We start from the raw sequence: 24,703 nt of genomic DNA, 5'->3' as shown, positions 1-24,703 counted from the left end.
CTTCGCGAATCGACGATGACAGACACAGCAATGAATGATTCAGAATCAATTTTGTGCGCGTCGAGGTTCTGATGCGCTGTGGCATCAGGCAACACACAGACGTTTTTCGCAATCACCTTCACCTTAACGCGGATTGCACAAAAAGACGATAACGCTCAATGAGCAAGCAACGTATTCCAAATAATTTTAGTAGAATGAAAGAATTGGAAAGGGCATGGAAAACTGCCTCATTAAAACAATGTTTCTGGGCTGCATTCGTTGTTTCGAATGACTCGACAGCGCACATTATTTTCATTCCTGTACAGTTTTTTTATTCCTTTGCCACCGCCTAGCGCGGCTGGATGCATGTCGATTTTCTCTCCGTTCTCGCCGCGCAGCACTCTCTCCAGGATTAGGCTTTACCGAATATCTGGTCTTAAGCTGAAAAAATAATAACGCAACGTGTGCAGTGTCGCCGCCAATATTACCGCTCTGTAACGATGGCGACCACAGCGAGATTCAAGTCGAGTAATGGGGCGTCATTCTTTGGTTCTTGTCACAGTTTGAAAGCACGCCTTGCTGCCTGACAGGCATATGCCTGCGTTTTCACCAAAGGCGGAAATGGCGCAGAGCGCAACTCGCTTATGTTCATATAATTAAAGAAAAAGAACCTTGGTCAAGGGAGCATATCATAGAAGTTACATTCGTAGCCGGGTGCGAGCACGTAACAGCGTTTGGACCCACAGGGCTGCTACTAAACTGTGACTGGCTGCCGGTGCGGCTGGTCGGTGAATTTTGACGGAGAACTGCATTCGGGTAGTCGAGAGCACGTTTAAGGTAAACGGTTATGCGATGACAATCTCGCATTTCTTTATGAGGCGCATATGCCATTGTACTTTGGGTACATCTTAATAACAGCAGTGGTCAAGAAATATGCTGCCCGCCACACCTCGTCGCTGCGGAGCCACATCCCCAGGACCACCGTGATCGGGGTTGTATATGACGATGCAAAAAGTGATTTTTATTGATTTCTTAAATGCTCCTACGCAATCCGTAGAATTCATTTCTTATACATAAATAATAATTCGCTCGAATTATATGTACAGTACCACGCGATAAATAATGAAATATTTTCGATCACGACTAGAGGACAAATGACAGTGTCAGGTCAATTCAGAATTCAAACGTATATTTGCGATTTGAATGCGGTCTCTGTTTCGACGGGTCGTATCAATTTCTGGGTCCGCGGATTGAGATCTCTGGGCTGACATCAGAAGCACGACAAGTGGATGTGCCACAAATGTTACCTACATGATCGCTGAAAAAGGTGAATTCAGTAAGCCTGCAGAAAGGTTGTGTCGTCGCGTTGTTTTAAAAGAATCGTGACTCAAAGTAGCCATGTTGGAGCTTCACATTGTGTGATATGTGTAGGACCTGAATATAGGTTTAAGAGACATTGTGAAGATGGATGCTTCGTTTCCGCGCAGGACATGTCTAAGGAATTCAGGAAAAAAGGAGAACGGCAGCTGCTGTTGTCGGTAGCAGTTCCCGCGCCGAGTCTACTCGTGGTAGGACGCTACTACGTCCGCCGCATGGCACGGTAAGCAGTGCGGAAGAAAAAAAGAAATGATGTCCTTCTTTGATTCAGCCTAATCAGCAGGATCCAGTTCGTTTCCTAATCAGCTATGTAGTTTTTGGCAGACGAGGGGTCGTTTTTAAAGAAATGGTGCGAAAAATGGAGAGTAATAAAAGAATGTGAGAATAAAAATTGCTGATGGGTTGGTTACATACCCCGAAGAGATACAATCTATGAGGGACGCCGTACTGGAGGGGCATGGAAATTTCTAGCACCTGGAGCTTTTCAACGTTCCCTGTCATAGCACAGTATACACGGGCGCCTTCGTTTTCCCATCATCAAAAAGGAGCCTCAGTGGTCGATATCAAATGCCTCTACAACAACCGTTGCTGATCTAAAAAAATATTGCAACATGTTTCGTTAGCGAAACGCTTAGCCAAAAATTAGTCTACTACGAACAACGTCTAGTAGGAGTTCAATCTGAATACAAAAACATCATGGAATATATATCCTGCAGGGTTATCGTCTTGCCAAATGTGACTTGCCTGCATATGTTGCTGCTGGCTCGTATTATGGAGCCCGTAAGCCTCGCCAGTGGTTAAAACGTCTGAAACGGTGAAGGCAGTTGCTCTAATTAACCTTGTAGATATATGCAGCTTGAAGGCTTTCTTAAATGTACCGGTGTAAGAGTAAGAAGCCGACACTTCAGGTTATTTATACCTTTAGTAATGACGGATAATATAAGGGTCACTGGAGAGTAGCCATACTGTGCCTTATTCCAAATCCCATGCTTCGGAGCTTAACGGCCATCTTGACTTACAGAATATTTCTTGTTCTGCAGCGTCAAACTTTCTCGCCGTTGGAGTGGCTTTGACACGGGCGTTAATTATGAGTGTCCAGTTGTCGATATCCTATGTTATTCGAAACCTCTCTAAGAATTGCTTTAAGGGCTCTAAGACCGCACATTCTTCATGCGACGTAGGAGTCATTCGTATTGAGGGAAATGAAAGCTAAAACAAATAGAAAGCTACTAACTATGAAACATGCGCCAAGATGTCCGATTTTTTGCCACGCTTGCCAATGCGTACCATCAGCGAGGGTTTCAAAAGATGACGGCATTTGCCAATACTTTTTATTTGTTCATTTAGCTTCGTTTGTAGGCCGCAATACGGAGGCTGTCTCTAAACAATCCTCCTGTCTTACACGTCTTCGGTCACTCGGCTTACCAGAGGCGTTGCCTTTTCAAAATATGATGATTTCAAGCAGACATATATGCACTCTCGCAGTCCGTTTATTGTTGGTATCAAGTACTCTGTTTTGCTCTACCCTGCTGTTTATCATCCTAAGACTTCTTCTTAGCCTTAATAGATGAAGTGTAATCGAGGAGCACTGCTCACGTGTAGTTGTTTTGTGAAGGACCGTGATGGAGTTGCATTATTCCCGCCAGTTAAAATAATGCGGCGCTTGAAAGTGGCAGTTATTAATTTACACCGAGGAATACACTGTTCCGTCTGTGATATGTGGCCGAGAAGTAAAGTAAATATTCGCGGAAAACAATAGAGATGAGAGAAAGAGGATTTCTGAAAGGAAGTCATAAGTTGTCAAGCGGCTAAGATATTGAGTTGCAACGTGAATGACGTAACAAGCGGGACGCTAACCAAATGTTCGCTTCACAGGAGATAGGCTCAAAACTACCAGACGCGTTGCCGTTAAGATGCCGTTATGACGTTATGAAGGTCACAGTTACGTCCATCCAGTGATCACACCTAGGGCAATACAAAATCTTTTTATTCTGCAATTATTTGCTGATTTATGCTATATCATGCCCCGTTGTTAGCACATTTAACCAGTTCCCGCTTACGAATGGCACAAATGGGTTATCTTTGTAGCCAATTCGGAAACTCTAAAAAAAGTGTCATTGGTAGAAAATGGCCGTGATAAAAGGGGATGTTTCGTGGTGATGATAATAGTTCGGGGCACTGTACAAAGCAAAATAAAAGAAAGGACGGAGATTGAGTCGCTTCCTACTGCCTGATGTTGGGCTCTAGTTAGGTGAAAATAGGGGAAAAATCCAATACTTGTAGCAGTGATAACCCCAGTCCTTCCTTTACCTTTCGCAATTAAATATTGTAAGGAAAATTGTAGAATTGTTTTATTTTTCATCAACAATTTTGATGGTCTCAATAGGTTCGTGGACTTCGTGAACCTGATGACGTATGACTTGCACCTATACAGCTGGTACACGCCCTGGGTGAATCACAACAGTCCTCTGTTCACAAGATGTAGTGAACCTTTGTATCTACAGACGCTCAATGTGGTAAGTGCAGCATTCGGTTAACACAATTGTTTTGTTAGATCTAGCTCCGGTCAGGTTATAGCTTGGAGAGACTATACTGTTACCTCATAGACATACTAACATAGACTCCGTATCAAACTTTAGAACCAACATTTTCTTGGGCAGCATTCAAGGTAGCGTCATATACTCATTCAGCGTCATAGCGTCATTTCTCATTCAGAATCCATATGCAGTCAACGTGATGGCTAATTAGCTGCTGAGTGTACCCCAGGCCGCAAGCATAAAGCTTGCAACATCCATGTGCGCCAACTGGTGGAATTGTAATAAGCATGTTTTTTTCTGCACCTACCAGACGATAAACGCAAAGCAACAATCTTGGCTTAGCAAAAGTGCTCGGCGGAGTTTCTTACACTCATAGGCAATAAAAACGTCCCCTGAAAAAAAAAACGGAAACTTTTCTGCACTTATGCCGCTGTGTATACAGCTACAACTGGTGCGTATGGAACAGTTATGAAGTGTGTGTATGGTTTCCGTATTATCCTGGCTTCTCACAAACAATTTCCCTGCATAATGATGTCACCCTCTATTCGCACCCTAACTCTCTTTTACTTGCCTTTTCTGACTTCCGGACAGTGGAGTAGCATACAAGGCTCCCTTTGACAGCAGTGAACGCCCACACATTTAATATCAGTAAATACTTTTCACACTCTATCTAAGATGAGGAAGCTTACACCTCTTCAGATGGCAGTAACATGGCTTCAAAAGCTTGTTTCACATGTCATTCATTTTTCCTCATTAAGAGGTTCATTCTCCTTTTCTGAGTAGATAGTGTCTAGAAAAGGCAAAGCAATAGTCATGTGATATAACCTATGAATGTGGACTAAAATATACCTATGAGTGAACTCAAAATATTGCACTTACGAATAACACATATATAATATATATATATATATATATATATATATATCGCTCTTGATCACGTTCTACGTGACGCTGGCGGTAACAAAGGACGTCCCACGTCCGCCGCTATGGCTGAGGGTGGCGCTGGTGAACACTCTCAAGGTTCGTATACAGACAACATAAGTACCCAAGAAAGTAGCAGGGGGGACAGCGGCCGATGTAGCTCAGTTGGAAGAGCACCGGACGCGTTATTCGGAGGTCGTGGGTTCGGATCACACCATCGGCACGTTGTTTTTTCTTCTACTTTGTATCTAATTATCTTTCCCCTTAACAGATTACATTACTAATTTCTGTGATTATCCAAGTAAACATTAAAAAAAGACATAAAGTACCATCCCCAACACTTTCCTTGGCCTCGCCGACTGTTGGCTTCTTTCCTTCATATATATATATATATATATATATATATATATATATATATATATATATATATATATATATATATATATATATATATATATATATATATATATATATATATATATATATAATTATATATAATTATATATAATTATATGGCGGAGCAGGAGGACCTCAATGGTACTGAAGAGGGGGCTTACTATTGCGGACATTTGCATCTTGTTTTGCAGTTGTTTTTAGCCGTAGCAATCAGATCGAATAGAAACGCTTTACTAGATTCTTTACTAACATCAAGGCGAATATCACTGCGGCAATTCGCCGTACTTATATAGTGTACATTTCGATTGCCGCGAACGTCCTGCAGGGGGACTGTCATTACATAGTGGAGCAAATTGTCCTCATTTTCACCTGTGTGTCGCCATTGATACTGTAAAGCGCTTTTAATTTTAAGTAACCTTCCTAAGAATCGACGTCATTGATTGGCGGAAATTTTATATGCAGTAGAACCCCCTACCACGCGCAAATATGAAAAGATATGCTTTAGGTTCGTCTTCCAACGTTGAACGTTAGGCACCGAATCAAGATTACAAACACGGATACATTACCCCATCGCGGAGTCAACAATGGCACCCGGAGTTGTGCATTAGGTTTTACATTTCGGTCATCGTATATATGTATTATGAGAGACCTAAACTGAATAAGGGAAGCAAGGGAGATGTTGCTGATCTAACATGTTAATGAACAAAACTAAACCAAACACGTGTTATTAACTTTCCATGCAATGCTATTTGGTAGGCAGAATGAACCGAGAGCGTCGTGTTCAAGAAGTCAAGAAGCATAGGTTCAGTGCTTTTTGCAGTAAGCCATGTCGGAAACATTCGCCTATGTTTACGGAAATGGTATCGCTTTTCTACCTGCCAGCGAATCTGTTTAATATTATCGCTACAATGTAATTGTCCAACAGCAGGCATGAGTTGAGGAAATGCCTGTAGTATTTTTGTTTAATTGCAGTACTAGATGCAAAATTACGTGCCTCTAGCAAAAATGCTGAACAGAATTGTTACATTGAAGCAAAATGCTGCAGAATGACCAACAGTCTATCGGGTAATTATGTATACGCTGCGGTGAAAACGAATGCCTGTGACTATTAGGAAGTATTTTTGCCCAAGTTCTCGTGACATAAAAAGGAGCATCACTGTTACGAAGTGAAAAAGAACAATCAAAATATCATTACATATTGAGCAAGCACACTTGTGCGCAATACCATTTAGAATACATTCTGACAATACCGCAAATTCGTTCGTTCTTTATTTTTAAGAGACCCTTTCAGGCAGAGTAGCTAAAGTGCACAGATTTTGTTGTGCTGTATGGGCGTAGGGGTAAATGGTCTTCTCCAGCAGCAACAGGATTGCGCTGTGTCAAGAACTCTGCTTCAGCTAGATCTCTCAACACAAAATTAAAAAAAAGCAGTGCGTGAAACATGCAAATTTATTGAAAAATTTTATGTCATAGGAGGTGCGTTAAAGGTGAACTGATTATTTGTTCCTTGCCCTTGCATTCTGTGCAGAAAAATAGCGTTGAACTCTGGGCGAACTTGGGCATGCCAAAGTCCAAAATCATGGTCGGTATTCCGACTTACGGGCTCGCGTGGGTGCTGAAAGATCCTGACTCATGGGAAGTCGGCGCACTTGCCACTGGACGCCAAGAAAGAGGGGATGGCTTCGTCTACTATCCTGAAGTAAGTCCGCGATAGCTGTGATTATTCGTTAAAAACATGGCACATCATTTCAATTTTCTTGCCTTCCTCATTTTTGTTTGTTTTGAGTAAGCCTGGGAAGTACTGCCCCTTAGCCGGCCCCCTTCAGCCACGTGGTATGGAACAATGGGGATTATAACTGGCTTTATCCCATTGCATAGGTTTCCCCAACCTAAAGTAGCCATTAAAATTGCGCAAAAAAGGTAGATATGGACGCTCACCAAAAATAAGCAGCAAAAGCAGGTTCTAGGTCCTATGAGTGGCATGCACTGGCTCACTGCCGCGCCGCGGTGCACCGATGCCGCCCGCCATTTTTGAGGTGCGCGTAGCAACCGGGTTCCTGGTGGCCGCGCTTTGTCACTAGTGATGTGGACTGCTGGCCACGGTATCGCGGTAGCGTTTGGATGGCAAAACGTTTGAACTACTACGCGTTGCAGCCAGTTAGAAAACAACGCTTCATGATGGTGTTCTATGCAGTTTACGGTTGCGCGAGCCGGTCACGAAACGGAAGCAACGATGAAAATATGCCGCATGTGGTGTCCTTCTCGACATCAAAACCAAGGCAGGGAGAGTGCTCGAAGACGGCATCGCTTTTATTAAAGCGGGAGACAATACGGCGGGAATGAATTCGCAGAGAGGACCCGAACGACTAGATGACCCACTACCGCGTGTGCATTGCGCTCTTCATAACAGGTGAGCGAAGTGTCTGGAGAGAGCCTTCGTATTTGGAGCTCTGAGAATGCACTTGATCCCACAAGGTGCTTCGAATTGACTAACTGCGTACTACATGAAAAAGGGGCAGCCTGGCTGGGCGCCGAGTTTAAACTTGGACCACAAGATGACCACGCTTTTTGGGGAGGCTGCAAATGACAGGTTCGAATCAGAGTTTTGGACAGTGATATGGGAGAATTGAGGAGGGAAGGGAAAGTTAGCAATGGAGCCGCTGATTTGTGGAGTCCAACGATAGAGGGTTGATTTTTTTTTCTAGGTACACACAGTGTCGGAAAAGGGCACGTCTGAAGTTGTACGTGATTCCGGACCCTGGACTGTCGAGCATGGAAGGTTGCTACGACGGTTTACCACCGTCTGTACGTAAAAAAAAGGACCGTTCCAGTGTGAAAATATGTCTCCCCCAAACAATTCATGCACACACAGTGGCGTGGACAACTTCGCCATCAGCTGTCATATGGAGCCATGAATGGAATCAGTAGTTTTTCGCGAAATGACTGCGATGGCGCACCTGAAAACACAAAGTAGAAAATGGCGAAATTTAGCGTATGCTCCGGCCTGGATCGAAATATGTGATCGGAAAACACCTCTCCGATCACAACGATGTTATCATCATGCAGAATTTTAATCTTTGGCTACTTATCTAGACGATTCTCAAGATAATTGTGCAAATGCAAATATTTCTTTTTGTTTGCATTTTAAGTGCTCTCTAGACAAAAGGCTTGTGCTGCGGACGAACGTATAGTTTATGTCCGCTTTATCCATATGTAGATAATTTCCACATCGTCGGTCAACTCGTTTTTGGCAAAGCAAAAAGATCGTCGCCACCATTTCCTGACGTTTGTGACGTATCTGGGCGTTCAACTTTTAACAGACCTTTCGTGTACTGCCTCATGTTTCATGAGTTCCGCAGGTGAGGCGCAGCGCAGTTGACAAGACAGCACATGGTTCGCTGCACATTATCCTCAAAGAAAGCACTGCGACTACAAGACACGATACCCGCACCAGGAAAATGCACTAGGTTGTCTGTGCAGAACGCCATTATTGAACGCTGTTTTTCAACTAGCTGCAACGCGCAGTAGTCCAAACGTTTTATGGTCTAAACACCACCGCGGGACCATGGCCGGTAGTCTGCACCGCGAGTCACAAAGCGGTGCAACCACGAGACCCGCACCAGCAATGCTCTAGGTCGTCTGCATGGCTACGTGCACCACGAAAATGGTGGGTGGCGTCGAATCAACGCAGCGCCGATTGTATACCACCTATTGAAAAGGAGAATTGCTGAAAGATATTGCTACGAACAAGGCGAGCGAAGAGGACGATCGACGATGTCGAAGGGCTGAGCGTGTTGTTCGCTCTGTGCTGTGCTGTCCTGGGCAGTGGTCGTCTAATGTACACCTTGTCTTGTACTCTGGAACTAGCCTCGAAACACGTAACATATTTGGCGGAGGTGCTGGGTTCCATCTTCGTACCACTGTTGCGGCTGCTTCGCAGTGGTGGCCTGACTGGGATAGCCTACATGACTCAACCCAGCAAGTCACGGAGCGACAGTACAGCTCCTTTTGTGCTTATGGCGCAACATTGCGACCTTGGCTCCTTTTCAAGCAGTGATGCGCCTAGTTCGAAGATTGACTGCGCTTGCACCAAAGAGTAAGCACTTCGTCCTCTTCATTCGCCTTCTGCACACCCTTCTTTGCATACCTAGCCCTGAAACACGTAACTCTATACTAAATATTTCCACGATCCTAAATATGCTTAGAAGGACGGCCCAGAAAGCATTCTGAAACGGCGTTTGTATGTCCAGTGTTGAAATCGAGGGCGTGGCTTCAAGTATAAGCGAGATCAAAACTTCCTTTCAGATTTTGGGATATTTCAATGTCGTTGTCATTCCTCACCGAAGATTCGACACTAGTGTGAAAATATTACTTTTTTTTATTTACCGTCGTTAAAGTTCCAAGTGAATTGTCTGAAAGGTACGAGTTTCGGGAATGTCTACGCAGTCACAGCAACGAGGATGCAGCAAAAACCGGAAGGCTATTGTGCACGTTTAAGTGGGGATCACAAAAGATTTGCGTGTCTTGAAATCTAGATGCTTTCGTACAGGTGCCATAAAGTGATTTCTGCAGTTTTGTGGAAGCCTGCAGTAAACATGGGCGAGGACATATCGGTGGGCTTGTCGGCCGATCTTTCAAAAGGAAGAACACAAACACAAAACGATAGATTCGACGAGAAGAGAGACACAGCGCTGACTAGAAACTGACAATTTTCTTCCAGCTAAGTAACACAACAAATAATAAAAACAGGCATAGAAAGAACCAAAAAGGAAGGACGGTAAAATAAGAAAAAAGACAGACAAAAACGGAAGAATATTCTGACACAACAATCACACTATGTACAATAAACAAGGATTAACAGTCCAATAGGGGCGACAGGGTTTGCATCAATAATACCGTAAGGGTGCTAACACGCGTACTTCCCTGTATGGATATTTTCCTAGCCTCGGCTATCTCCTTAACGGTTCTTCTTCACGCTGGTTACATTTGTTTCATGGTACAATAGCAAGCACTTTCTAAATTTGTTCTTTTTCCTCTGATTTTCTTTTTTAAGCGCATATGTATTAGTATTATTGTTCTTAATGAGGAGGCAGAAAACTGTCAGTTCCTAGTAAGCGCTTTGTTACTCTTCTCGTCATGTGTGTTTGCATGCTTTGACACTGTTTCTTGAGAAGGGGCACAGAAGCCTCAAGAGACGTATACCTAGCCAACAAGACTTTTTTTTGTGTGTTCGAATGCAAGTGTCCCAGCTCGCTATGTTTTTACACGTAATTGTTCTGCAGATATGATGAAGGGCTCATATTTGAGCGCATATTATTTTTGTAATGGGATCCGCAGTGGTTATACACGTCTTTAGCAGATCTTTAGCAACCGTGCATACAAATTCTTCTCCTTATTTTACGTTTATAATATTAATACAGCTACCTACAGCTACCTTTAAGACAAACACAAGTGTCATTAAAGAGCACTAACAGATAGGCTAAAATGATTTTTTGCCATGAGCGTGCCCTGGCATAGTGCATGATACAGAAATTTTAAGGAATGTGGCATGCTATGCAGGATGGCAGGATCCCCGAGTGGGTTACGCTTTAATTGGAAGCGTATAAAGCGTGGACGAAACAACTCCTTTCTTGAGTTTGTACTAAGAGTGAACAATGGAGAAATGCAGAATCTGGCTATAAAGGAGACATTCTCGCTTTAACTCAGGAGAGCGATTGTAGTTCTTAATAAATATACGGTGATGCATCTGACGTCTTCACACAGGGAGAAGCAAGCTAGGATGCGCAACGAGCCTCGTAACTATCCCAAGAAGCACTCTACATATTTTCGACAAAGACTGTACTTCGAAGACAAGGGGGTATTGTTATGGTCTGCACGCCCTGAACTGCATGATGTATGTCCTATATGTATGTAAAGCAGAGCTATACGTCTGCAAAGTAACATGCGTACGGCTTAAGTAATGCTCAAAACATTTGATTAGAAACAGCGACTGCAGCTCTTCAGAGTGTAGCTCACACTTGTAAAGTGCAATGAAACCTTTAGAGCACTGTTTCAAACAGCAACCATCCTGAGGCGTTGGTACGTCGCAAGCAGGTTTCTTGAGTTGCGCGCAATATGAGGGCTTATTTTCCTGTGTCACGTAGCCTTAAAGCTTTTGCAGCATATAATCATTTTAAAGCGACAGTTTTACAACCCTCTTCGAGCAACGGTCTTGGGCGCCACAATTTGACATCAGGTGCGGCGCACGGGATCGGCGGCGCTCCCTTCTTCCTCTACTGCTGCTTCGGTTCTTTTACTTCGTAACCCTGCTGCTAATTCTCAATGTTCACACACACTTAAAACTATATTCGTACCGGTACGTATATCCACAAATATGCAATATTGCTTGACACAATGCCGCACAGCTTTCGAGTCCCCTGCCTACGTGTTCTCTCCACCGTCACCACTGCCCATTTGGCTCCCCTCCAACGATCTCCCTCTTCAAAATGTCCCCAATATCTTATTACGCCTTTACCCGGCTTTGGTGTGCTTGAGATTCGAATACAGCCATGGAAGAGCCGCGCGCAAGAACCGATGGTTTGACTTCCGCTCTGTATATATGAATCTATCCTGACTTGACAACAGAGTGTTTCGAAGCAAAACAGGTTTTTTCTTGCATAACCAGGCTTAGCCTAGATAAGACGAGAGAATTTTTATCTGTTATCTCTGCGTGTTTAAGTTGAACGCATTTCGGCGTCGGATGGCAATTAGGTTCTATGTTTACAATATCCGCGGCTTACAGACTGCACAATTCCCTTCTACTTGTGAGCTGCCATTTTGCGTAGTTGGCACCATCTAGCGGCTAAGGTGCGGACAACCGCCATGCTGGTACACGGCCGGTCTCGAGGGAGAGAGCCCGCGCTCTTTCATACGGCCTTCTCAATCGCCGCGTGACCGATGGGAACTTTTCTCCTTGAGGTACGCTCTCCGCCGCCGCAAGGGGCGCGACCTGCTCACTGTTCGCTCCGCATCTGCTTCAGTGGCGGCGGGTGGCTTTTGCCTGGCTTCGCGCTGTCGCCCGCGGGTTTCGTGGTGAGTGCAGCCCCTAAATGAGAGACTACAGAAGGTAGATGCTGCAGCGGCATCCTGTCAGCGTGCTACACACGTGAATGGAGTCTTTATATTAAAAAACACTGTCGCTCAGCAAACGTTCGACAAGCATATGACATGTATTGCGGCATGGTACCTACTTGTGTTCATTTTAATCTGAATTTTTTCCCAAGCCTGTACAAGAAGATGAATAAAAAAAAATATGAATGAGTAGTGATCACATCGAAGCTTCTTCAAAGCAAACATAACAGCAACAATGGGAAAACCGTCTTTCAGCGCTAGATGAGAAACCATCGAGGTAACACTGAAGACGAAAATAATTTTATAAAAATGTAATATAAGTTGCACAATGCTTACATGACATAAAGTATTAGTATAACGTCAGAGGAACTCTTTTAAGTTTTGTTGTCAATTTTGCTATAATTTATAGACCAGCAAATGTTTTATGTTGTATTAAAAACATATTATTTTAATTTTGCAAATAAACGTTGGTTTAATGAAATGTTTGCATGATATCATGATTATTTCATGAAAAAACAGAAAATCTATTTCAAGCACTAATTCCTAGCAATATTTTCTTTCTTTTTCTAGTATGTTTTTGAACTAATAGTTCCTTGTAACTATCTGTGAAGTAATGCCTGCCTTATAGAGAGCAATCGCTGCCCCATTATTATGGTAGAATGCTTTGCTTATTACACATTCGCCACTGTTACTCAAGGGAGACTCCTCTATAATGGGTATAAAAGCTTTTCCCTGTGCTATTTATTCAGAGGTGACTATAGGAGTTGTATGTCGCGCTGTATTGCGCGCCTAGGCACCTACTGTCGACACCGACGAAATCATTTCAGCTCTGCCGCAATCAGTAACCAAGGAACTGAAAGAAGTGATGGTATTTCCTGTCATCCCATTACCCACTGTCACGTATTCTGGTTTAGCTTACGTCGCTGGATACATTGTGAAGTTAATCAGTGAATTCAAGTGTGACGCTTGTGCTATCCTTCTTGAAACCAGCGAAAGAAGCAGCCCCATGTACACTATTCTGCGAGGACAAGATTCTAGCGGACTGCATTTTCAAAAAATCAGAGTTTGTAGCCCTCTTGGACAAGGTTGTGTCTTTTTTTTTTCAAAAAGCTGTCGTGCACCTACCACACACAAATGTCCTTGAAGTCCTTCAAATCTTAATCCAGCCAGCACTTGAGAACTCACCTTTGCTGAGTTGCCCGGAAGGCATTGACAATAGCCATGCTATAAGGTCCGCTTCTTTAATATGTGAGAAATTTCTCAGAATCCTTCTTGTCAATTATGCTAAGAAAGTGACAGACAGGAACGAAAGGCCAGTTCCTTATCTGCACAAACGATCCAGAAAGATTTTGAGACTTTAATTTTCTAGCCGCATGTACCGTTTTCATGAATGAGTGCAATGTGTTAACTTTGAAGGACATTTTGTTTATTGCTTGCTGCTCTTTTCAATTATGCATACCTGTTTATGCCCATTTCCTTGATTAAATGTTGTGTTTTTATCACTGTATTAAATTGACTACGACTGTCTACGTGTGCGTCAGTCGCGAGACTACGTATACATCTGCTGTCTTTCAACTTACTGATTTGTTTTAAACGAAGCTAGAACAGCCCACTTCACTAGACAACTGAAATTTTAACTGTATGGGTAAATTTTTGTTCCTTACTCTGAATCTGAGACGTGCTATGAATTCTCTTCAGTGCCTCTTTTTCTCTAAACGAAAATGGCAGTAGTTGACAGAATATCCATCGAACAGTTTGCCATGCACTAGCGGTAGGTCGCGCTATACGTGCTTGCAGCTTTGAAAGGCACACTGCATAAAATGGTACATATAGGTTTGTGAAAAATTTCGGGGCAAAAAGTGATGATGTAAGTTCACCCGAAACTTCATTCGACCGTGCGCGACAGCTCTAACGAATGCGCGCGCGGTCTCGTGCGCTTTATTGCCCATTTTATTGCTTATACACAATAAATCAGACGCTGATTACGGCTTTTTCCTATAAGCCATAAGGGGTGAAATATCAGGACCTTCCCGGTTGCAACCGATGCGGGCGGAGCGAAGAGTGAGCGCGCGTTTCCCTTGCGCGTGAACGGCTGTAGCGGAGGAGCAGCAGTGGGGCGGTGGCGACCTCACTGAGGCGCGGCGGGCGGTGGAAACAGACCCCATTGGAGAGGCCGTAAGAGAAGAGAGAAACGCGCTCTCCCTCGAGACCGGCCGTGGCTGGTATTTGCGGTCACGTCGGCGGGAGAGAAGACAAGGAACACAGATCCGTATTGCGGAGCTTGCATGTGCACACTTTTTCGCTCTGACTTAAAAAGAAATCTTTTCAGCAGCATCTAGCCATTCATTCAAAAACGAGCGAAATATATGAATCAATGGCCTCCTGGGCTAAAAGCTCCCCATGAAGCTTGACTAAGGTACAAGAGACCACTACGGGGCAGTAGCACACAAAAAGAAAACACAGCAGTAGAATTTAGCACTAACAATCATTATATAGTCGGTTGATAAACAGTGCAAAACATGAAATTTACATTGGGCATCAAAAAGAAAGACACAAATCAAACCATTTACTAATTGCATCTTAAAATTGTAAACGCAAACAGTTCAAAACATGAAATTCACATTTTGAACGACAAAAAAAAAAGAAAGTAGTGAAACAAATTCAGTAGCTTCATCGTAAAAAGTGAGTTGTTCCATCTAAAAATAAAAAACAGCAAACAGCAATTTCATTGCTCTAAAAACGAAGACCTCGTGTTCTTCTCGACTGGGGCTTACTATGTGTATCAATTTATTCAGTATTGCTGGTAGATTGTGAGCCAAAGATTTGAGCTTGAAAATTGTACGGTATCGTAGAATTTCCCATACATCCAGATTTATGGTGGGTATATCAGTATTTCGGCGTTGTAAACTTGGTAGTGATGTCATGTTTGTAATATTAGGAGAGCAAATCTTGTGTTTGTAGCAAGCGAAAATCATAAATACGTTCTACAGATACGATTTCATATAAGCAAAAGGCATTTCTCGGCCATGGACCGCAAGCCTGATTACAGTCAGCGTGTAGCTTTTGTATGGCACAGAGGGGCGGTGGCGTACCATTGGCGTGGTGAATAAAACAATACAGGACATCTTTGGATCTAATTTTTATTCTTGAAAGATTTCTATGGATGGGTGACCGCAACAGCTTAGAGCAATGAAAGCAAGCCAATGCCGTTTCATGTGATTGTAGGAGCACAATAATCGTGCTAAATTTGTTGGGCAAACCGATCATGCTAATAGACTGTTTACTACTTCAGCGGATACTGGGAGAAGTTGTTGCGCATCCACTAAGGTTATATTCATGATCCATTGTCCACTTCATTTCCATTTACTGTGCCCTCGATCACTGTTTGAGGGTAACAAGTGGCGTTGAAGCGTCCTTGGCACTGACCACCTGGCAATCGTATTTCAGCATTCGCTGCATTACTCTGCCACCGGTTTACCAATTGCTTGTGGTTAGCAGCGATGGCTGTCGTCGAAGACGGGAGCTGCTATCCTGGAATTTCTGTGACTGGTCCCTCGCTGTGAATCGTCTGATGCAGCTGTAATGCTGAGGTCCAGCAGAAGAAATAGGAAATGGATAGTAGAATCTCATAAAATCTTGACTTTACGAATAATGTCCCATAATGACCACAGCGAAATTTGTTTCATTTGGTTTGGTTATGTAGAGTTTGACGTTCAAAGTGACAAAATGAAGGTAATTTTATGAACAACTATTACATTAAACATCTGTTGTCGCAAGATTTGCTTATTAAAAGGAAATGGCTGTCGTTCCCATGACCACATTCACATTTATTATCGGCACCAAAAGCTTATGAGAGCCATGTTTTCTAAAAATGTTTACTGTGGCACTATTTGGTTAAACAATAAAGTGACGACCAATTTATTTGGCATCGTTGTCTTCAGTTGGGACCATCATGTTTTTTCACACTTGCAAAACCTTCAGGTACGTCGAAATAATTTTTCTTCTCCAGGCAGCCAACCGTAAAATTTTGCCGTAAAGAACATCATCCGCTTTTCACACGGGTATTGAGCTTTTTCTGTCTCTTCTCTACAAACACACTGTTCGGAACTCGCATGAAAGGCTGCCAAGCGAAACATTTTTGCTTGGTGTTTGAAATTAAGCGGCCGCTCGTCATAGCCCGATAGAAATAGCTGCAACTGGAATAGCGATATGAACTCACAGTGCTTTTCATCTCTATCTTTTATTACCGATATGTTTTAAGCTGTTATTTCCTTGATAATTAAAACACTAACGAAAAGGAAAAGGTTTTGCTAGCCGCGGCACTTGTTAGTAGCTATGTATGGCCGGCAGAAATGAAACAATCGTGGATCGGAAGGAAAGGAACGGGGGAAAAGACGGTAGAGAGGTAAGGTATAGGATATGTCTAAAGCGTACGAAATGTAACGAACTAGAAATTGAGCATCGCTCGTATCACTTGAGAACCTTAGACGGTTTTCATCTGTTCAAGATGTTTTGTGTGCAAAAGACTGCGTAGCGCGTGGGCTTCTGCGTTGATTGCCCTGGCGCCTTCGCTGCAATCACCGCGTCCCCACAGAGCAGAAAGGAGGAGTGAGGCTGCGCGCTCCTGTTCGAGGCTTTTTCTACCTCGCCGCGAAAATGGTCTATAACCATTATCTTTTGTGCTGTGGACATTTTCATTCCTGGACACCTAAGCATTAGCAAGAAAACACTAGTTGACACAATTTTGTGTAATCAATTTGTTTTGAATAACACAGAGAACTCAAAAATTTGCAACATCATGTGGTATATTATTTGCCAGGTGTGCAGGTTGTTGGAAGATGGAGCTTCGTGTGAATATGACGAAGAAGCGAAGGTTCCATTCCTACATAATGGAACCCTGTGGATTAGTTACGACGACCAGGATAGCGTGGCAATTAAGGTAGGGGCAGTTTCTTTACTGTGTGCAACAGTGGCACATAGACATGGAATGATTTAGATCACTCTTGACTGGAAATTGACTTTAAATTGATTCATGGAGACACGAAAACTAAGCTATTAACCAAAGAGACCGTTTTATAAATTATACTTTCATTGTAGTAATCCTTCTTTACTACTTTTACGATATAACAGCGCGTTTAATTACTTCTAATTGTTCCCCTACCGCTATTTGTTTGTAATGAAATATTAACTAAGTCAACAAAATGTATTTGTCGAGAAAAATCTCTCCATTTTCTTTCAAACCCACAAACCTTTTTAGCCAGCTTGTTATTGAAAATATAACCTCTTTCTGAGCCTGCTGAAAGTTCGGCCTCCATTTTACCGTACAGATCTTCATTTATTCCATTCGATGCTTGCCTGAAGCGGAAAACAGTACAACCATCCGTCCCACTCATTTCCCGCATTGAAGCATTCAAAGACGTGTTAAGAAATTTCCTGTCTTAAAGCCTCTGCCACTTATTCTTGTTATGGCACTTTGCTTTTGTCACCTTTTTGGATTTTCAATCTGCTCCAGTGCTTAGTTGTTCATTTTGTTTGTATTCTCGGATTTTGTTGAACCCTTGTACGCACCTCTCTGCAGCGCCGGATAAGCCTTGAGAGTAAAAAAAAAAATCAGTACATGTAGGAGCGTACAAAAATGAACAATAAATAGCCGACATTGTTACATTAAGAAGGCGCATTCTAACCCAGAACGTCAAGAAGAGGAAACGGGTGTCCTACCAAATATTTCTGCTATTACTTTGCTCGCTTTCCATGTGAAAAAGGAAGAATTGAAAGCCTGCTTCTCAGGGCAATAATGCAGTGTGCGCAATACCCACGGACACCCTGGTTACCAAGTTGTGGTGAACGGTGAGATGGGGTAGATTCCGATGCGCAATAGCGTATCGAAATTTTCACGCTCCTCTTTTGTCAATTTAAGTCTCTTCTTTGGTGGACAAATAAATATGAGCCCTCGGGAGGCGGATATAAAGGAAAAAAATTGAAACAACTGAAAAGATTAAGGAGAAAATGTGTGCTATTACTAGAACGGCTACCCTTGTGCCGCAACTTTAGAAACCTTGTGCGTAGGTGCCAGATATTCCTATGAGCGTGAATATGCCACATATGCCAGTTTAGAAAGCGATTACATCGATGATGTTTGAAGTTGATAGCAGCCCACAATAATTTGGTCCTCACATATACGGCAGCATTTCATCTACTGCCATTAAGAAAAAGCATTCCTCAGTTTTAGAGGCAACAGTATTTCTTGTCTTTAATGGTAGGTTGCTGCTTAGAAAATGCTTCCGGGGTTATTGACGATCTTAGGTCGTCCTTTGGCAAAAATGGTCATTATTAGTCAGGAACAGAGCCAGTGTACGCCTGATTGCACCTATATGTATTGTATTTCATCTATGTATATACAAGCACTCTCTATTGACTATTCCTGCCCCTCTCTGTCTTTTCATCTTTGCACGTTAAGTTTTTTTAGTCGGCTTTACTTTTTCCAGTTTGAATGAATGTTGTTACAGCCACAAACACAACTAGAAAACGCGTTGAATTTATGGCTTAAGAATCAAGCTTATACGGGAGGCGTTTTGCGCTTAAATATTAGCAGTATTAAGCACTTCATTTAGTTTTTGTGCTCTTTATATACTTCGAGAATAAAAATTATTTTGGATGCTTCCAGGCCGAATGGGCTGTCAGAAATGGCTACGGAGGCTCCATGACATTCACCCTAAACGCGGATGACTGGGCTGGAATTTGTGGAAACAAGCCTTTCCCGCTTCAGAGGAGCATCATCAAACATCCCAAATAAATCTACTATGGACGTTCAGACGGCCAGTGAGGGATCTGCAGTTTTATTTGTGTACTGTTCTTTATCCGAAGTTTTGTCAGTTTTGAATTGGTCATGAGTACTTCTTTGGAGCCAACAATTAAGACTAATCTCTCTAATGAAACATTCCAGGAGAGCAATCAAGTCTGCTTATTTACAGTATACGAAACAATTTTTGCGTGGTTTTGGTAATTATATTCTGCAAGTTAGTCTTTTGCTGCTTCACGGGTTACGTCATGCGCCTTGCGCTATAATTCAAGGGTAAATTGAGTCTCCCGACGTTATTGGTATTCCTTTAAAGATTTTTTTCTTCACTGCCAAGGCTGCAGAATGCTGCTGCGCTGTGCTGTGTTATGTCGACATCACAGGAAGTCGCAACATCTCCAACTTTAGATTCATTGTCTCGGTCTCGGCTTGAATTTTGCGTGCGCAGAGTTTGAACCGTTTTCGTTGCCTTCCATAACTATACTCTGGGAGAAGGTTGCAAGTTTTGTTCGTTCTTTCTCGAACAGAAGCTATTGTTCTTACCCTCAGCGCCCTGTGACATCCTTTTGCTACACAACGAGAATGATAGTTTTCACGCATTCAATCTGGAGTAGTATTCTGCGCTCTCCGCTGAGGAGAGCTAGTAAGGACAGTCTTTCTATTCATTGTGGGAACACAAATTGCAGTGCTTAGCCCTACTAGCCACAATCACAGATTTCATCCATTTCTGTTCGAAGCCTGTTTCTCTCTCTACACGAATGTGAAGTGGAGAAAGAGAAGGAGGTGACGTGCTTCGCTCGGTTTAGCAAACCCGATGGCCGGCGGCTGCAGTTGGATGGAGGTAAAACAAAGAGGCATTCGTGTGCTGTGCGATGTCATTGCATGTTAAAGATACCTAAGTTGTCGGCATTACTCCGTGTGTAACCATTACGGTTCGTATTTGCTTTTACTTTAATTCTCACCTTTATCCCATCCCTTGGGGCGTGGTTAAGCTGTCTTTAGCCCGTTATACCTAGTGGCACGGGCAGAGGCATATTATTTTATATTTTTTGGTAGCCTCACCATAATATTTGTCCACAGAACTAGTGTGACAAGTACTGCGCCTATACTTTCCTGTGAAACAATTGTTTTATTATTAACCCAAAACCTCATTTTATCTGTCAGCGTGAGGCCAATCTTCAGCTTCAAGTGACCTTGGCATATGCCGCCGCTTTCCTTTCATATAAATGAATTTACAATGGAAGCTAAATGTGCACTACGCTAGGTAGAGTCGGTCTTCACGTGGCACTAAATTTGGCCTTCACGTGACCTTGATCTAGTAGAGTGGGGGCGTCCAAAATTCCGTGGTGTCCGCTCAGAGCATACTGTGCCCTCCTTTCCCAAAACCTAAAGAGGCGTCCATGGACTGTGCGATGTCAGTGCACGTTAATGATCCCCAAGCGATCGAAATTACTCCGTAGCCGCGCACCCACTAGGCCTCCTCTTCCGCTCTATCCACTTTCACTCCCAACTTCCTCCCTTCAGGTGTCCACAGAAAGACGTAAGAGAGTGGAGGCTTACTTATAGAACACTGAATTAAACTGGAAGATCTAAAGCAGGTGTATGCTCTCTATGTTGCGAACCTGGAGCCACCTTTAATAACATAATGCTTTTATGCGAAGATTTCAAGCCACCGCCCCAATGTGGCCTCACGGACCAAGATGGTTGGGAGATCGCGGTCGCCAGCTCGGACCCAGCAGTGCAAATGATGCTGGTTGACTGGGCTGAAGCGGTCGCTGCCAGGTACGGCCTGACAGACACCAGCCAGGATCAGGAACCACCTTAACCTTTGTAATGTACCCTGGTTCCAAAAATAAATGTTTTACCACCACCAGCAGCAGCAGTGACAGAGCAGCGAGACCAGCCAGGCGCGAGCGAAGACGACGACCACGAGGTTCGAGCACAAGCTCGTCTTTTTCTTTACAATGACCCCGACCACAAAAGGAGCCAAACTGGCGTCGTAAGGAGTGGAGGAGACCACGGGGTCATAATAAGGCTTGAGGCATTGGACGTGGACTGTCTCACGTCCGCGGCGACGGAGATCAGGAGACGGCGTGAGGGGCGCAATAACGTAATTGAAAGAATATTCCCGCTACGATAGACCCGATAGGGACCGTGATATTTTGCCAGAAGGTTTCTGGAGAGGCCTGATGTACTGAGGGATATCCATAGCCAGACGAGAGGGCCAGGCGGGAAATGTGGGGCAGATGGATTTTCTGTGTTGCAAGCTTATTGGAGGCAGTGAGTAGCCGTCGTGAGGGACCGTGCAATCTGGCGACAATCTTCGGTGTGCTTGACAACTTGCGAAACGGTGGTACACTGAGATGTATCAGAGTGGTACGGTAACAGTATCGATGGGAAAGAAAGGATGAAGACCACACAGAAGGAAGAGAGAAGAGAATCCTGTAGTAGGGTGTAGGGCTGTATTGTACGCGAATGTAATATAGGGAAGGACGACGTGCCTGTTCGTGCCGCGTACATAGACAGCATGTCACCCAAATTACGATTAAAACGCTCAGTGAGGCCATTTGTTTGAGGGTGGCAGGCAGTGCAAGTCCTGTGAATTACATTGCACTCTAGGAGCAGAGGTTGAATGACGTCGGACAAGAAGATGTGTCCTCGGTCGCTGAGCAGTTCACAAGGGCCACCATGTCTAAGGATAAACCTCCGCAGAAGAAAGGATGCCACATCCTAGGCTGTCGCCACAGGGGGAGTGGTGGTTTTAGCATACCGCGTCAGGTGATCTATGGCAACAATAATCCATTGTTTGCCACATACCGTGTACGGCGGGGCCCACATAAATAATTCCAACATGGTCGAAAGGGTGAAGCGGACAAGGAAGTGACTGTAAATCTCCAGAAGTACGGTGGGTGGGCGTTTTGCGGCGTTGGCAGTCGAGGCACGAGTGCACGTACTTTAAAACAAAGTTATACATGCCACGGCAGTAACATCGGAGGTGCAGATGCGTGTACATCTAAAAAGGCCCCCGTGATCGCATTGCATGTCCGTTTGAAAAGCTGAGCAAATGTAAAAGGCCCGTAGCTGTCATGGAATGACTAGGAGCCATTGGCGGCCATCAGAGTGGTAATTGCGACGGTAGAGCAGGTTGTCATGGGTGTCGAAATTTGAAGCTTGTCGCCGCAGAGTGCGTGATGGTATACCACCGAGGGGTCGGAGAGAAAGTTCAGAAGTGCCCTACTGCAAGGATCCTTGAGCTGCTCTGAAGGCATTTCCCTCATGACGAGAGAATATGCAAGTCTCGACAGAGTCTCGCAATTTCTGCTGGTAGCGGGGAGTGGGACAAGGCATCGGTGTCTTGATGCTTACGGCCCGACCGATAGATGACGTGGATGTCATATTCTTGGAGCCAAAGTCCCCATCGGGCCAAGAGACCAGAAGGATCTTTCAATGAAGAAAGCCAACAGAGGGCATGATGGTTCGCAACGACCTCTAAAGGACGGCCATGCACGCAAGGGCAAAATTTGCCAACGGCCCACACAACGGCGAGTCATTCTTTTTTTTTACACAATAGTTCGGCTTTTCTGAGTGTGCGGCTGGCATACGCAGCGACATATTCGTCGAATCCAGCTTTGCACTGACGAAACACTGCAAAGAGACCAGTACCACTGACGTCAGTGTGGACTTTCGTCGGAGCCGCTGCGTCGAAATGGCCCAGCGTTAGAAGACGACGCAGGGCGCTGTAAGCGTTGTCGCACGCATCTGAGCAAGTCGACAAAGTGGTATCACTGCCGAGTAGCTCAGTCAAGGTGGCAGCAATTGATGCACAATTGCGAATTAAGCACCTAAAATAAGAGCAAAGCCTTAAGAAATTTCGTAGTTCCTCATTAGTGGGTGTCGTAAACGCTGTCACGGAACGAAGTTAGGCAGGATCAGGGTGCACACCATCTGTCGAAACGACATGACCTAAAATCGTGAGTTCACGGGCAGCAAAAGTGCATTTTTCAAAGTTTAGCTGCTGAATTGCGTTCGTGCTTCTGGCGACATATATGAGTTTCGAAATCTGGCGAAAATAATACGATATCGTCCAAATAGCCCAGGAACTTTCTCCACCTTAGGCCACGCAAAACTGTGTCTATCATTCGCTCGAATGTGGCCGGAACGTTGCATAGGCCAAAAGGCATGACGGTGAAACCATATAGGACATCTGGGGTAATAAAATGTGGTTTTGGCTCGGTCTTCAGCTGCCTTCGGGACCTGCCAATGACCAGAGCGCAATTAAAGTGACGAAAATAGCTTTGCACCTTGAAGGCAGTCCAGACTGTCGTAGATGTGGGACATATGGTAGGAGTCTTTTCTCGTGATCTTGTTAATACAGCGGTAATCAACGCAAACCCTGGTTGAATCAAGCATCTTGGAGGTTCTTTTGGCGGTAGAGCTCTCTGAGATGCTGAGCTGTGCGGACGTGCGCCGCATGGGCTCTGGCCTCGCGACCTTTTTGTGAAGTTCTGTGACTCAGATGTGCCAGGACACCAACGCTCGTGTTCCGTGATAAAGAAGGCTACGCAAGCACGGAAACGTTACCTAAAGGGGTGAGTTGGTCAGCTGGCCTTGTGATTTGATTATTGTGCGTCCACGCCGCCATTCTTGGCTTGCGTCACTGCGAGGACACTTGCGCGCCCGGCGCTCGCCGGCGCGTTCTCGCAATTCCAGGAGCCAAGCGGCTGAAGCTTTTTACGTTTTTTGGTCATGTGCCGCATAGCACCACTACACTTAAACTGACGAAGATCCTATTGAAACGTTTTTCTAAAGCGGAACTTGGTGGCGTTCAAGATTTCACAGGCGGGAAGTTCGAGATTTTCCTGAAGACTCGGGCTGCTGTTGTAAGATTCCTGAAGGATCCCGTCGTAGATGTTAAGGTAACTGCGGTAACGCTTGAGTATCGGGGCACGCGCGCGACGCTGGTGCGCGGCTTCGGCTACTCATCGAAGCATCATGATATCGAGTTGGCAAATGCACTGCAGCCCTATGGAAAAATTGTCAGCGTAGCTCGCGAGACCGTCCCCGGTTTCCCGTTCCTCACCACAGGAAACCGACGGATCAAGATAGAGATGAAGTCTGAGATTCCGAACTTCCTGGATGTTATTGATACAACCATTTAGTGCGATAATGAAGGAGTCAAGAGGGTATGTCGCAAGCGCAGATACGAAGGCCACATAGGCGCGAGTTGCAACACGCCACAGTACGAGCATTGCGGCGCGTATGGGCATGAAATGTGTGAGGTCGTGTTCCCTAGGTGTGGTGAGGACCACACTGTAAAGGCATGTGAGAAGAGGACATTTGCGTCTGTGTTAGGAAATCAAGATGTGAATGAACAGCCAGCTGACTATTGGAAGCAGCCCGCACCCGCACTCGCGCTCGCAACCACTGAGGACCCGAAAGAAACCGAGACGCAGGGTGACGCGTCTACAAACGCCATCACCGAGGAAGATAGCAAGGAGGCGACGGCCGCGGCCGCGCCATCTGAAGAATTAGAGGACAAGCGAGCAGAAGTAGTCTATGAAGACCACGAGGTGCCCCCAAAGTCGGC

The 24,703-nt window shown here is 44.4% G+C and overlaps 1 protein-coding gene across 2 annotated transcripts in view; it reads left to right on the top strand.

The window, feature by feature from the left end:
• The window catches only part of LOC146199932 (chitotriosidase-1-like), a 36,956-nt gene extending 17,825 nt beyond the window's left edge, over positions 1-19,131 (top strand). For both annotated transcript variants that reach the window (XM_084595301.1, XM_084595302.1), the window contains exons 3-7: positions 1,467-1,579; positions 3,743-3,872; positions 6,739-6,909; positions 17,140-17,259; positions 18,985-19,131. In XM_084595301.1, the coding sequence (XP_084451427.1) occupies positions 1,467-1,579; positions 3,743-3,872; positions 6,739-6,909; positions 17,140-17,259; positions 18,985-19,113 (663 nt within the window). In that variant the 3' untranslated portion in view covers positions 19,114-19,131. The remainder of the gene's footprint in view (positions 1-1,466; positions 1,580-3,742; positions 3,873-6,738; positions 6,910-17,139; positions 17,260-18,984) is intronic.
• The last annotated feature ends 5,572 nt before the right edge of the window (positions 19,132-24,703 follow it).

The sequence above is a fragment of the Amblyomma maculatum genome, chromosome 2 (assembly GCF_055883805.1).
Source record: "Amblyomma maculatum isolate TAMU_Amacu chromosome 2, ASM5588380v1, whole genome shotgun sequence".
Classification (NCBI taxonomy): domain Eukaryota; kingdom Metazoa; phylum Arthropoda; class Arachnida; order Ixodida; family Ixodidae; genus Amblyomma; species Amblyomma maculatum.
Note: the sequence above shows the minus strand (reverse complement) of the source record. Positions and strands in the feature narration are given on the sequence as shown.